A 16,249-nucleotide genomic window follows, 5' to 3' on the forward strand; every position below is an offset into this window, starting at 1 on the left:
TAAATATTTTTTTTTTTTTGAGCAAACAAAGCACTCGCGTCACTTCATAAACTTGAGGTTAATCCACTGGAGTCACATGGATTACTTCAATGATGTCTTTATTACCTTTCTGGGGCTTGACAGTGGTAGTTGACAGATTTCATTAAAAATATCTTAATTTGTGTTCCAAAGACAAATTAATGTCTTTCAGGTTTGGAACGACATGAGGGTGAGTAATGACAATTTTAATTTTTGGGTAAACTAACCCTTTTACTGCTGTTTGAGAAATATTCTCCTTTAATATCCTTTTTTATATTATTTTAAGCCATCAAGCACAATGTCCTCCTCTAACACCACAGCCACATCAATTATTTCCTTTGGGAGGAGGTTTGCAGTGTTCTCCTCTGTGACCACCAAGAGTCCAACATTCATCCCCTTCACCACCTCTTCCTCATCAGTTGGCTAATAAGAGAAAAAGGAAATTATTATGAATCACAAAATTACAAATTTACAAAGCATTTGTAGGTAACAATGAATGAGTGTTAAAGGAACACTCCACTTTTTTTGAAATAGGGTCATTTTCCAACTCCCCTAGAGTTAAACAATTTTACCGTTTTCGAATCCATTCAGCCGAACTCCGTGTCTGGCATTATCACTTTTAGCATAGCTTAGCATAGATCATTGATTCTGATTAGACCGTTAGCATCTCTCTCAAAAAAATTACCAAAGAGTTTTGATATTTTTCTTATTTAAAGGGATAGTTCACTTTGAAATTAATTTTTGATATGTTTTAGCTTACCTCAAGGGCATCCAAGATGTAGGTGTCTTTGTTTCCACAGTATTTTCAATTTTGATATTTTTAGGTCAAACCGTTGTTGTCTGACAGTCATATCATGCAGGTCTATGGGGTCCACCTCAAAGAGCATGCACAGAGAAGTCCAAATTAAACATGACTTAATGACTCGTAAATGTAAGTACACATTGATGGCCTAAGACACGAAACGAGCCGTTTGTGTGAGAAAACTAACAGTATTTATATCGTTTTTACCTCTTGTAATCACAGTCACGTCCTTCTGTGTGACGTGTACGCAAACTGATGCATAAATATATATACACTAGATGCCGCATTAAAGACATTCGTTCAAATGAACTGCCGTAGCCAAGGCGGCATCTAGTGTATATATATCTATGCACCAGTCTGCGCACACGTCACACACCAGGATGCACTCGCGCCCTCAGATCACTTTGGACGTGGCTGTGTTACAAGAGGTAAAAACGATATAAATACTGTTAGTTTTCTCACACAAACGGCTCGTTTCGTGTCGTAGGCCATCAATGTGTACTTACATTTACGAATCATTAAATCATGTTTAATTTGGACTTCTCTGTGCATGCTCTTTGAGGTGGACCCCATAGACCTGCATGATATGACTGTCAGACAACAACGGTTTGACCTAAAAATATCAAAATTGAAAATACTGTGGAAACAAAGACATTTTTAAAGACATATAAAAATGCCCTTGAGGTAAGCTAAAACATATCAAACATTTATTTCAAAGTGAACTATCCCTTTAAACCTTGACTCTTCTGTAGTTACATCGTGTACTAAGACCGACGGAAAATGAAAAGTTGCAAATGAAGAGTATAGTTCCTAGCCATAACGGCCTAGAAAATCGCAACTTTTCATTTTCCATCGGAAAATGAACACATTTTCATTAATAAAAATTCAATAATCTATATTCACCTTTCATAGTTCACTTCCAAAATATTCAAACTGTTTAAAAATACAACCTATAATATTCAACAGGCAATTTTCAGTCCATTTTATTTCGTTTTACAAATTCACTTCCACAAATTCGACAGTAAATTCAACATTGACATCCAGGAACTGCAGGAAAAAGCAGTAGATTACCGAGCATAATCTCCATCTGCTGTTAATCAACCTCACCAGCAGGGGGCGCAAGCGTGTGTTGTTGACTAAGACCAGAGCAACAGTTAGAGCAAGCCATTCATTCATAAAAACTGATTTATAGAAATGTAAGTGTATTTGTGATTATTATTAGGACTGTTTTTATGTTTAATTCAGTGTCTTCACGGTCCCTGTGTAGCCTACATGCATCTGTCTCTACCGTGAACGAGATTATAATGTTATTCCCCGATGCTGATGTACAGAACGAATGTTACATTTGAGGTAGACATTATTTCTCTTGGTTGTTTAGTTGCCTTAACTTTATATCGCGGCGATGTGTTGCAGGCTACTGGGTTTCCCTCAATAATTCAGGATTGCTGGACATATAAAACGCTTAGCTTAAAGGACAATTCCGGTGCTAAATGAACCTAGTGGTAATTAACACATGGTTACCGAGTCGATGGTTCTCTGGGATGCGTTTTCATGATAATCGAATGTAAATAGTTTTATCTCTAAAAACAGATTAGCTTATAACGCTAGTATATGGGGCATCGAATATAAGTAAAAAGAAATCGTTATTTAAATACCACTAACACGGCTCAAAATAGCCTCACACTAACACGGTAGCATAATGAGGGTCCCTACATGCAAACCGAAGCATTGAGAACTTTGTAAGTGTACAGACAGTTTAATAAGAAGATACTTTATAAAGACAGTACACGTCGCGTATACAGGCAGGAGCCATCTTTGGAAAACAGTCTCGACCAGTTGAGCCACGAACGGCGTGCTACGTGAGCTGAACTGTGACTTAAACCTATCGACTAGCACGACGTTCGTGGCTTGACTGGTCGAGACTGTTTTCCAAAGATGGCTCCTGCCTGTATACACGTAATATACTGTCTTTATAAAGTATTTTCTTATTAAACTGTCTGTACGCTTACAAAGTTCTCAATGCTTCGGTTTGCATGTAGGGACCCTCATTATGCTACCGTGTTAGTGTGAGGCTATTTTGAGCCTTGTTAGTGGTATTAACTAGCGACTTCTTTTTACTTATATTCGATGCCCCATATACTATAAGCTAATCTGTTTTTAGAGATAAAACTCTTTACATTCGATTATCATGAAAACACATCCCAGAGAACGATCGACTCGGTAACCATGTGTTAATTACCCCTAGGTTAATTTTTTCGCCGGAATTGTCCTTTAATAGACGAATACAGTGATATAAAAGTCCAAAATCACACCTTATTGAGAAGGCTGTATTATTTGGCTACAGGCAAGCAGAGTCAGAATATGCACAAAATTTCACACCAAGCGTTTCCCAGTGATATACTGGTTATAAAGTTGGCTTGACGTTGGACATTCGCGCATTTAGGGGCCGTCTCTAAAGTTACACGACATCGGTATACACGTTTCTAACTTCAATAGCATTGGAAGAGAATGACTTAGTCATAAACCAACTCTAAAGTGTTCATGTAGGTGTCAAGCATGATGTACACCTTTTTCATTTATTTATATTTATTCAAATAAATAGAAGTTTGCTATTGAAGTTAGAAACGTGTATACCAATGTCGTACGTAACTTTAGAGACGGTCCCTAAATGCGCGAATGTCCAACGTCAAGCCAACTTATAACCAGTATATCACTAGGAAACGCTTACCGTGAAACTTTGCGTGTTAAGTTCATATTCTGAGTCTGTTTGCCTGTAGCCATATAGTACAGCCTTCTCAATAAAGTGCGAGTTTGGTCTTTTATATCACTGTATTAGTCCATTAAGCTAAGCGTTTTACATGCCCAGCAATCCTGAATTATTGAGGGAAACCCAGTAGCCTGCAACACATCGCCACGATATAAAGTTAAGGCAACTAAACAACCAAGAGAAATAATGTCTACCTCAAATGTAACATTCGTTCTGTACATCAGCATCGGGGAATAACATTATAATCTCGTTCACGGTAGAGACAGATGCATGTAGGCTACACAGGGACCGTGAAGACACTGAATTAAACATAAAAACAGTCCTCATAATAATCACAAATACACTTACATTTCTATAAATCAGTTTTTATGAATGAATGGCTTGCTCTAACTGTTGCTCTGGTCTTCGTCAACAACACACGCTTGCGCCCCCTGCTGGTGAGGTTGATTAACAGCAGATGGAGATTATGCTCGGTAATCTACTGCTTTTCCTGCAGTTCCTGGATGTCAATGTTGAATTTACTGTTGAATTTGAACCACTGAATTTGTGGAAGCGAATTTGTAAATAAAGTGGACCAAAAATTGCCTGTTGAATATTATAGGTTGTATTTTTAAACAGTTTGAATATTTTGGAAGTGAAATATAAAAGGTGAATATGGATTATTATTATTATTATTTAATTTGTATTAATGAAAATGTGTTTGAAATGAAATATTCACAGCTTAAATATACAACCATGTTGAATTTCAGCCCATAAAAATGCAATGCATTAAAATGCAAGCATGGTTAATGCAATGCATTTTTTTTTTTTTTTCAAGTAGTGCAATTCAACAGGCTTTTTTATTTCAAAAACATTTGCCATTATTTAACTTCCATACGACTCGCTTCTGCTTCGTTCATGGTTTTGGAGTAGGCGTGGGTTTGGACATGATTTGCAAGGAGGGGGATCTATGTTTTCAAAGCTAGCAGGCTAAAGTTAGCATTTCCCAGATGACCTATTCCACCTTTAACTTATATTATTTAACTGTACAGTTGTGGAGTAAAATTCACTTTAAATAAGATCCCCATTACTCATTTTCATTCATGCAAATAACATGGACTATTTCTGCCACCTGGTGGAAAACAAACACTTACAATTATATGAAATTTCTGCTCTTGGCTCATTTACCATTCATTGCTTTTGGATTTACTATAAAATTACTATGATAACAAACTGTAGCACTTTTACTGTACTGAAGTATAGCAAGTATAACGTTAGTAAAGTCTCATGCCATTTAGATGAAGCGATTTTTTTTTTTTAACAATACCAGACCTCGACAGCCTAGAAGGGTAATAACTTATTTAATCTTAGACTAAACCAGTTGAGACAAGAGACATATTGAATTTTAAAATGAACGTTACTTACCATAAACAGCCCAGCTGTGAAGAAAATGGCGTCTTCCCGTTCTGGTGTGATCCAAGTAAACTGTTACGTCGTGTGGCAAACATGTCCATAAGCTTAACAAGTCTGAAATATCACAAAAAAAAAGATTAATTTGAACACTTATTGCTTCAGAAGCATAAGTATAACAGTAACATTAACGTTACAATCTCTATAAGGCGACTTATTGCCGTTCAACCTGAATGCATTATTAACGTTAGCTGCTATTACTTTAAAACGGGCAATAACGTTACGCATTCGTGTTTAATCACGGGGAAAATGAAAAATGACTAAAATATTATTATTTATCGGGATTATTTGAAGGTTGAAACGCTTCACTAACAGCCTTACTAAACTGTAACGTTAAAGATGACATAAGAAACACTATTTTACCTCAATGGAAACTTCTGGAATTTCTGAGGGGAAATTATTACTTATAGATTAATTTAAACCATCTTCTGATTTTCTAGGAAATAAATTTAATTACCCTTAGACAAAAACAGCCTATAAGACATTGAATTTAAAAATTACTTACCATAAACCGTCTTTCCTTGCTTCTGAAGAGGCTGAGAAGAAAATCGCGCCTTCGCATTCAAGTGTCGTCTCTGTTGTTTACTCCCGGTCGTTCGGCGCATGCGCAGGGAAAATTAAGACTCAGAGGTCTTGTGAACTATCTCTATTAGTAGAATCAACTAATGTTTTTATTTTATATCAGTGCATTGCCGTCAAGCCATTAGTTTAATCAACCTAAACTAAAAATGTTTTGTTATCTGAACAACCTTAGTGAATCTAAGTTGATTTGACAAAAGAAAATTTGTTGTGTTAACAAATCATGGGAATATTTTTTTACAGTGTAGAAACACCATAGCAACTAAAAAAAAAAGCAACCACATAGCAACATGCCAAACACTACTCTCAACACCACAGAAACCACATAAAAGAAACTACATAGCAACAGTAAACATCACCCAAAACACATCAGCACAGCAATCATCTAACCATCCAGAACACCTTAGCAACCACTGAAAATACTGTAGCAGCCACATAGCAAAGCATTAAACACCACTGAGAACACCTCAGCGGCCATATAGCAATGATCTGGCAACCAACCACATCATGGTGGCATAAAATTTTGTATAATTGATCATCCTGTAGCAATTCAGTAAATTGCAAAAGTGCAAAATCAACATGAAACAAAGGAAATGAAACCGGTCTAAATGAAAAAAAGAATCCTCAGGAGTTCACCATGATCAATTCCACTGTTTGGAAGACAGAGCTGCTTTTAAAAAGACTTGGATGTATTTCAGCAGGGACATATTGATCTTTTTTTAAAATAGAAGTGCCAGAATTAGCACAAAGCTCCTCTTCTCTGTGGCCACTGTGTTTATATAGGATACACAGGCAGATCAGAAGATGATATTAATAACAGAACAGGATGCATAATTCTGCATTTCTAGGACTATGAGATATTCTCATCAGCTAATGCAACATGCAACAGTGAATTATAACCTTACAGACAAAGGACAATTGCATACACTGTAGTTGGTAGTTGGAGGTGTTAGAGGTGTGAGAACAGCAGAAGAGAGAGAGAGAGAAGGGGGGGGGGGGGGGGCAGCAGACTTGGTTTGATCAACCAATAGAGGATCGAGGAAGTCATGGTCAGGTGTGACATACAGTTTGAAAAAAAAAAGAAATCACCCATGCCATGACACTGTGTGATAAATATCAGCGCCCCCTAAGCGTGAAATTCAGCCCATGTGACATAAATGCCACCATCCTGCGGTGGAACAAACTCTATATAAAGAGTTGCCAAAGATAGATTTTGCTATGCTTTTTGTATTTCATGCTTTTGTGACATTAAGAAAAGTTGATATAATCGTCAAAACTTCATGAATACTCATACATTTTCCTTGAAATAGATCAATTTACACTATCGTTTATAACTTATATCAGTAAGATTTTTTTTTGTTTTTGAAAGTAACCTCATATGCTGTTGACTTCGCTGTTAATTGAAGTAAAGCTGAATTAAAACAGTACTAAAATATCTAAAACTGAACCAAAAATTTAATTAAAGCTATATTAAAAAACAACTAATAAAAATGACAAAAGCACATAACAAGATTACTGAAACATAAACTAAAATTAAACTGAAAACATAAACAAATGCTAATTCAAAATATTAGTAAATATTATAATACTAAAATAACGGTCAAAATAGAGTAGAAGTATAATTACAATTGTTTTTTTCTTTTTATATTATAAAAAGGTAATTTATTCCTGTGATGGCAAAACTGAATTTTCAGCATCATTACTCCAGTCCTCAGTGTCACATGATCATTCAGAAATCCTTCTAATATGCTGATTAGCTGCACAAGAAACATTTCTATTACTATGTTGAATTATTATTAATGTTGAAAACAGCTGCACTTTTGAATATTTTTGTTTATTAAAGTTAAAACAACAGCACTTTATTTGAAATAGAAATGTTTTGTATTGGGGGGGGGATACAAACTATTAGGGTGTTGTGGGTGGTTGCCGGGGTGTTGCTATGCAGTTGCTAAGGTGTACTGAGTGGTTGCTAGGGTATTGCTAGGGTGGTTGCTATGTTGTTCTGAGAGGTTTGTAAGTGTCATTAACCCAAAGTGTGAGCTGTAGCAGTGATGCTTGCATTAACAAGAACCACTAACAATGATAAGAAACACTATTGGAGAGGAAGAAAAAAAACATTTAGAGACCAAAAAAAGTTCTAACATTACCTGGAGACACTGATTTGATGCGGATTGGATGGGGGCAGGAGTTTAGGAGCCCACGCACATCTCCTAAAGTCAGGCCCAAAACAGGAGTTCCCCCGATTTCTATGATGATATCGCCAACTGTGATCCCTCCCCCTGGTGCAGCCGTGACGAATGGGAACTCTCCATAATCGGCCCCGCCTCCGACGGCAATTCCCAACTCTCCAGAGCCGCCCACCAGCGGTATGAAAGTCTCCTGCACTTTGGAGCGCCAGTGCAGCTTCTTTCCTGCAACCTTAGACATGGCCAACGAACTGACAGAGAAAAAGAGAAAGAGAGAGAGAGAGAGAGAGGATATAGACAGAGATTAAATTCATGTCAGTAGGGAATAAACATAGAAAATCTAATGCTAAACATTCAGTGTTTGGACATGTTGTAAATATCCATGGATGTAAGGTTTTCAAAAGACTATAATCACAGAATATTCATTTTTGCATGAACTATTTCTTTAAATCTAGGGCTAAGATGGAGCAGACAGATCATGGAGGGCAGGAGGTCAACATGTGCCCTAAACAACAAGGAGTATGCCCTCATTTCTATGTGTTCTGTAAGGAGCCTCCAGACAAATCAACAGATGCCGTTTCAGTGGGAGGCACAATGAACATACAAACCCCCTTCACCAAAACAGGTCAGAGCTCTTCAAGGCAAACATGCTATTTGAAGAAACCCCTCAACAAAACACCTACAGTGCCCCAAAACAAAATTCAGCACTAAAGGCATGCTTAAAAATGTATTAATATTGTATTAGACAAAGAATCATCAAAGCAAGTGATATATTTGAAAGAAAGATAGTACAAGCACATTGCAAAGCACACTGGAAACCAGATATATTTTCTTCAAAACTGATGACAATTTAATAGGCCTACATTATGTGACAATAATATGATAAAAATGTATAAATTGCTTATTATTTTAAGTTTTAAGCTTATGTTCCTTTATTTTAAGTCCCATTAGATAAAAGCATTTGCTAAATGAATAAACATGTAAAATAATGTGTTTTTGAACAATCAAGCATGAAAACCTATTCTAGTAGACCCCAAAAAACAAAATCAAAGCTTTGTAAAAGGGCATAATATAGACAAAATTATATTATTTTAAATAAATTTTGTCTCTAAGACAAAAAATAAAATTTTAAAAACATTGTGGATTTGAAACATCCACATAATAAAACATCACCCGTGTGAATTTGAAAGGGCTTCATACATTCACAAAAAAATCACGTCTCAGAAAAGTTCCGTTATTTCTGAGAAAATCTCTATCAGCATTTGTTTGCAGACTCCACTTGATTTGATATTGTATTATCTAATGCAATAAAATGAATACATTTAAAGTGTGGCTTAAGTGACCAAATACTATTTTGGGACATATAGTGTTTTTGTTTTTCAACAAAATCCTCTAGAACTGTTCAACTGGGGCCTGTGCTCTGTAATATTAGGCTGCATATACAAAATTGATATTGCATAACGTAAACAAAGCTTACTGAAATGATGATTTACTGCTGTATTACATATAAAGATACAACTGTGTCTATTCTTCATGTAGGCTTTTCATGTCAATGTACCATAAAATTATATTTTAATTATACATTGCTCAATTATACATTACTACTTGCAAAATGAAAACTTAAATTAGCTTGATGTAGCATGGCATTTTTTGAAGCACCTTGCAGTACCATGTAAATATATTATATATGCAGTATGAAATATACAATTTTATTATCTAAAAAATAAATTTCAATTGTTTAATTTAATATTTTTTTTAATGATTTTCAGATTATACCGAAGAGACAGTCCAATTATAGCCCCAAAAACATATAAAATTCAAATGTTTTCTAAAAACAAATTAATAAACGAACAAAAACAATATTTTTCACTCAATTCTTACTTGGCAACATTGATCAAATCCAATGGAGTTTTAGCTTTCTTTAGTAAAATTAGAATGGACAGATCCTCTGATGTAAAGGTGACAGACAGACCATAATTTAAAGAGACTAGGACTTTTAAATCTCAGAGCTTTAGCATGCAGAGATGCCCCACTAAGTGACAGTTGGCCGGGCTCGCGCGAGGGGCAGGTGCAGTCTGAGCGAGAGCGCCTTGAGACATGACAGTATTGGAGCAGCGCTGTCATTCCCTCGCCATCCCCATCCAATCTCTTACTCTGAAGCGACTTTAAAGCGGCAGAGATGTGTAGATGTCCGGCGAGAAACGGATAGGGGAAAGAGAGAGATAATCAGGGAGGGAGATCAAGACAGGACAGATGGCGAGGGAGCATGAGGGGCTGACAGAATGAAGGAATGAACGTGAGAGGAGGGCAAGGAGTCGGGTCACGCAGGAAAACACAGAGGTAGGTTAGTTAGAGGACTGATGCCAGATAGAGCAGGAGATAGCGGTAGACAAGAGGGGATAAGGATTAGATAAGATGGGGGAAAATATGTTTGTGACAGCCAAAGAGGATAAAGCAGATCAAGCGGTCAGTGTGGAAAAAAAGAGCAAGACTACTGCCTTACAAATATTTGCAATGAAAACTGCCAACATACCAAAGCTATTAAAGTTGCTACTCTGCCAATTTCATCATGAAATTATAGCTTCTAAAGATTGTTTGGAGATATTTGCATTTTATAGCTTCCCTGCACTTTTTTTTTTTTGTATTACACATCTGTGCTGTACCTTTGGTGCTATGAACATGAATAATATTTCAGGTAATAAGACTTTTTGAGGTGTGCTATTACTTTTGATTTTCACTTGGCAGATGATTAAACTGTTAAATAAATTGATATTAACCATCTCTAATTCTTTCACAATCACCTAGCAACACCCTAAAATGTCCGGGACTGCAACCATCTAGCAACCAGCCATAACATCCTAGTAACCACGTTATGCTGTAGCAACCCATTAACCATCAATAAACCACCCAGCAACAAAGCAAGCTACCATCCAGAAGACACTAGCAACAACCTAGCAATGCTTTAGCAACAAAACACCCACACAGAACACACTTGCAATCACCTAGCAACACCCTAGCAACTAATTAGCCACACAGAAATGTCCTAGAAACCAAATGACTATCTAACACACCTTAAAACACCCTAACAACACTGTAGCAACCAAGTAACTAGGGCTGTCACCGAACAAAAAAAATTCTAGTCAACTAATAGTTGCTCGTTTAGGCCATTAGTTGACTAATCACATGTTTAAATTACTTTATTTACTTAAATATGTCAGTAACAGACTGTGTGACTTTGCCACTTCCTGTAAAGTTTTTTTTTTCTTTTTCTTGTCTTCTCGTCAACTAATGTTTGGTCGATTATTAGGAGGCAGCCTTACAAGTAACAATTTATAAACCACCCCGAAAGGCCAGAGAAAACAAACAACCATCTAGTCACCATCCAGAAGATCCTAGCAACCACCTAGCAATGCCCTAGCAGCAGATAAGCAACCATTTACCAAACAACCCAAAACACTATAGCAACCACTTAACAACACCCCAGCAACCACACAAAACAACCTAGCTAGCAAACAACTATACTAGCATCACATGTTTTAGATGGGCCATCACTTGCATTTTTTTCAAAACATACACATCTTATGAAATTAGTAGTAAGTAGTAACAATGTTACAATGTTACAAAGTAGTAACAATGACTGCAGTATTTCATCCTTTTTTTTTACCCCTGGTAAAAACAAACAAACTTTAAACCACTCTAGGCTAGTTTGCTTGTTTATAAATGATCTAAGTTGGTTTAAACTGTTAGCTGGTTTAAACTCACAGCCTGGCCTTGCTGGTGTTCAACTGGTTTAGCTGGTCTCCCATTCTCAACAACCTCTAAAACAGTGTTGTGTATACGGCTGAAAATAGTTGTTTTTCCCACAGGGTCTTTTAAGATTATTTAGATTTTAGAATATAAAATGCATAAAACCCTAAAAAAAAGCACCCTGTGAGCATGTTTCTACAACCATAAAAAATGATTTATTGCAAGGCAGCACATGAGTTAGCTTCCAGCGCCATCTTACACTTTCCACTTAATTGTCTCTGTTATGTTATTACCACCGGGGGGTCTGAGAAAGATCAATATACCCTAATTGGTGATCGATACAATCCTAACCAGAGGTCAGATGGAGGAGCAGTCAAACAGACTGTGGCACAGTAGTCAGTCACCACGGTTATGGCGTCCGCACGTCCCTCAGGCTGTCCTGCCCACCAGGCTTAATGAGGCTAATTAAACAGCACGAGAAGCATCTGAGGAGATATGACTAATTGTTTCCAGTTGAGCAATTGGCCGATCGGTCATTTATCCAGCCCCACCCCCTGGAGATCCAGCAGCTGATAGGAGGAGTCTTTTCTTTAACAGCTACAGAGACAGAGATAAACTGAGCCAGGCTCCACGCAGGCTGCCATTGGCACAGGAAGAGGAGTCGTGGATATGACCTTGGAGCAGGAGAGCTCAGGTGTCCATGGATAGAGGAGCGGGATAACGCCAAGTATCTATGTACACAAAAATACATTCCCTTACAGTGATTAAATAACTTTAGGGAACATGTTGTAAGAATTAGAAGTGAAAATGTGAAGTGAAGTTAGGACAATCTATTGAAAGAACGATGCTTCAGTCACATAGCCTCATTTCATGTGTAGAAATGGATGTAGGATTAAATATAGCATCTAAGGTCTATAGGTAGAGTTGAGTGATTTGTTACGTGAGCTGAAAGGCGTATATGTTTCAATGTCATGCATGTATATGCACACATGCTGTATTTCCCCTTCTCTGTTCTTTTTCTGTCCAGCTGTGTGACCTTCTGTTGGGACAGTAACTCTGCACATGGTTTTTGCACATGAAACAGGAATGGATGCAGCTCCAATTTATAATAGGTAAAGAAATAAGCATTTATAAAGGATATAATATAATATTATTTAATTTATAAATAAAGGAACATTTAACAAGGTGTTGACTTGACAGTCTAACCTTAAAGGTACAATATGTAATCATTTTGTAAAACAATATCCAAAAATCACTTACACAGTGTGATATTTCCTGCAGTTGTGTACTTACAATATTTTTAATAATATTTTTTAAAGATTTTTAATTTCAGAGAAATTCCCATTTCAAATAATGGGCCGTCCCGGACTCCCTGTTCACTAGTCGCCTGTCAATGACGTAATATCCGCGTTATCCCTGGTTTCCGCTCGTACCGCCATAGTAACCATGGCGACAGACGTGGACAACAGCGTTACATCTGACGGCACGCTCACGCTGTTGTTGTTGTTTCGTTCAAACATTATGGACCATGGTAAGCAGACTTTGTGACATCAAGATAACTAAAACGAGGATCAATATCAGCGTGGCGTTTTCAAGATGCCGCGAGAGCTCCACGTCCGTGACAAACTTCGACTTGACAGAGCTCGTGCATGTACTTTATTAGACAGGAGAGCAAATGTACATAAAACTAATCAATGTTATATAGTTCAACATGATGACATGTTAGAATATGATTTGTATGTTATTCTAATGTTGATCTAGCTTACTGCTAGTCTCATATAGCAAACAAACTAACACGTCTTTCAGCACAGTCAAATGCAGTTTAGTATGATAGTGTAGACCAAGTGAAACAGCGCTGCGTTACCTTACAAATTTAATTTGTCTAATAAACTGACCTGTGTGAGTATTGTCCTTATTCCTTCATATCCGCGGGACTTATCTGTCTCACATTAGCAATCGTGCCCTATACCCACAGTCATGTTAAAAAAATCAATGTATTCACTCATCCTTAAACATTATCAGATCCATCAGCTTAACGACAAGTTCTATAATTCCGCTGGAATTTTGCGTCATCAAACTACACCTTTGTTATTGTAAGTGGTTAGGTACCCCTAGCGGCAAAAAAAATTACATATCATAGACAGACAGATAGACAGATAGACAGAGATGCTGTCCATTTACTTGTAGATAGATAGAGATAGATCCTGTCCATTTACTTGTAGCAAGATCAAGCAAATATATCCCTAGTTACACACTCAAATGTCTAGAGGTGTCTTTGTGTTACACAAACTGTCAAGTCTGGTTGCTTTGAGACAGCTCATGCTGTCAGGCACGCACACACACACACACACACACATACACACACACACACACACACACACACACACACACACACACACACACACACACACACACTGGTTCTGGTTATACAGCTACACATCTTCACGCTCTAGAGTCTAGACTGTCAACCTTGCTCAGCAGCATTAGTTGCATCTATATTCAAAGGTTGAAACTCTGAGATGAAAACCCTCCTTGTCATTGCTGCAAATAAAAAGAGCATTTTGATCTATATCTAAGGGAAACAAAATACATTTGATGCATACATGTGTGAATTCATCTTTATTTCATTCTGATTATTTGTCATTAGTGATACTGGCAAATGTATAACTGTCACATAGTATTATAATTACAAACAAAACCAGTATAACGTTTTTTAGCTTTGTTCCATATTTTCCATATTGCAGACATTCTGCTTTAGAAAAGCTGTTTTTATTACAACCGACTGTAGTCTGAACTAGAAACTCTGGAGGCTCTATGAAGATGCTGCATATTTTACATGTAGTGTTGAAAATGCTGACCCTTAAGGTCAAGAAAGAGCTGACCACCCCATATCCGTTTTCGCATCCACCCCTCTGTTCTGCTAGGATGGCTCACCAGTGAAATTCCATACAGTCCCGGAGCAAAACAATCTGTCACATCTACCGCCATTGTTGTTTTCTCTCAAAATACATCCTATATTTCCTCATAAGACCTATTTTTGGATCAGTCTTTATTCCAGGAACACCCATGGCATCTCATTCATGAGAACATGAATAACTAATGCTATAGGCTATACATCGTGTGAGCCAATGAAACTACTATAGAGTCATGTGGTCGGCTGCTGTGTGTCTGTTCGTGGTCAGAATGTGGAACGATGGATGCTCATCTATGAATTCATTATCGTAGTCGACCTTACCCTGGGCTGCTGACTTTTTAGAGACTGCTGAATTCATTATGAGTGTTTAAGTGTCACATTGTAGGTGTTCAAAGAAAAGCATTCTCAGAATGCAGACTTTTCTGGAACGGTATAGGAAAGCATTAAACTTTCAAAAGTCAACATGAAACATGTTGTGTCACAATTTTCCTTCCCTATTGTGATGTATGTATCTATGGAAGCTTGTTTCCGCCACAGAATAAAACATTTTAAAAGATAATTGCGACTTTTATCTCATAATTGCGAGTTTATAGAATTGCGAGATGTAAACTCACAATTGTGTGTTATAAAGTCAGAATTGTGAGATAGAAACTCACAATTGCAAGATATAAATTAACAATTGTGAGAAATAAAATCACAATTCAGACTTTTTTTTCTCGTAATTGCGAGTTTGTATCTCGCAATTCTGACTTTATACAATTCAGAAATCACAATTCAGACTTTTTTTTCTCGTAATTGCGAGTTTGTATCACGCAATTCTGGCTTTCGCAATTCTGACTTTGTTCTCGCAATTGCGAGTTTATATCACGCAATTCTGACTTTTTTTCTTGCAATTGTGAGATAAAAAAGTCAGAATTGCGAAAGTCAGAATTGCATGATATAAACTCGCAATTGCGAGAAAAAAGTCAGAATTGTACGTTTATTATAAAGTCAAATTCTAAGGGAAGAAAAACTGACTTCCGAATTTTTCTCAGACATTGTAACACACACAATTCTGATTTTATATCTCCCAATTTGCGTTATAAAATTGCAATTCTTTCTGAGAAAAAAAAGTTAGAATTGTTAGAAGTCAGAATTGTAACCGAAATGTAATCTGAATTACGAGATAAAAAGTAGAAATGTCCTTTTTTGTTCTGTGATGGAAACAAGCTTCCATAGATGTCACTGCAAGTTGGAAGGGAATTTATTTTGATTAAAGATTGCAATGGCGCATGAAAAAAATGTGCACGTATAAATCATTTATAGTAAATACTGGAATATTCCATAAAAAAAAACAAGAATTGTCCATTTTGATTTTGTGGTGACTACAGAACTGTAGAAAGGTGAGTCTTGGTTAGATGGAAACAGCAAGCCATTTCAAAGCACGTTCATTTTTATGAACACCCAAACGACAGAGGGAGATAAAAAATAAATATGAGTAACTTTTTTTGGCCAGTGAAGATAAACAGGGGCTCCAGGCTTGTGACACTAATTAGAAGGTGACTACGGCAATAAAGGGATTTATCCGTTCAGACGGCGCTCAGAGAGAGAAAAAACAACTGAGATAAAATAGCAAAGATTCATAACATTTAATGATAATGTAATTAGAAAAATTGAGGCTCTTTTTACATAATTATCAAAGTAACACTGGAATTAAACTTCATTGAAATCTGTCAAAAATGGAAATTGTTGATGAACATGAAGTACATGATGGACAGTCACAATAGTGTCCTTACAATCTATTGTTT

At 36.7% G+C, this 16,249-nt stretch overlaps 1 protein-coding gene and 1 long non-coding RNA gene across 9 annotated transcripts in view; both read right to left on the minus strand.

Annotated features, from left to right (window-relative positions):
* The window catches only part of magixb (MAGI family member, X-linked b), a 99,984-nt gene that overhangs the window by 69,164 nt on the left and 14,571 nt on the right, over positions 1–16,249 (minus strand). For 7 of the 8 annotated variants that reach the window (XM_079637442.1, XM_079637441.1, XM_079637440.1 and 4 more), the window contains exon 2: positions 7,763–8,052. In XM_079637442.1, the coding sequence (XP_079493568.1) occupies positions 7,763–8,042 (280 nt within the window). In that variant the 5' untranslated portion in view covers positions 8,043–8,052. Of the gene's footprint in view, positions 1–7,762; positions 8,053–11,871; positions 11,989–16,249 lie in introns of those variants that run through there. The other variant, XM_079637443.1, reaches the window with a different exon arrangement.
* Positions 205–5,812, minus strand: LOC307011586. Its single transcript, XR_013800442.1, has 3 exons — positions 5,542–5,812; positions 4,992–5,093; positions 205–441 (listed from the first exon to the last, which is right to left on the minus strand). It is a non-coding gene; the product is annotated as an uncharacterized lncRNA (long non-coding RNA).

This window comes from Phoxinus phoxinus, assembly GCF_949152265.1.
Source record: "Phoxinus phoxinus genome assembly, chromosome: 15".
NCBI lineage: Eukaryota > Metazoa > Chordata > Actinopteri > Cypriniformes > Leuciscidae > Phoxinus > Phoxinus phoxinus.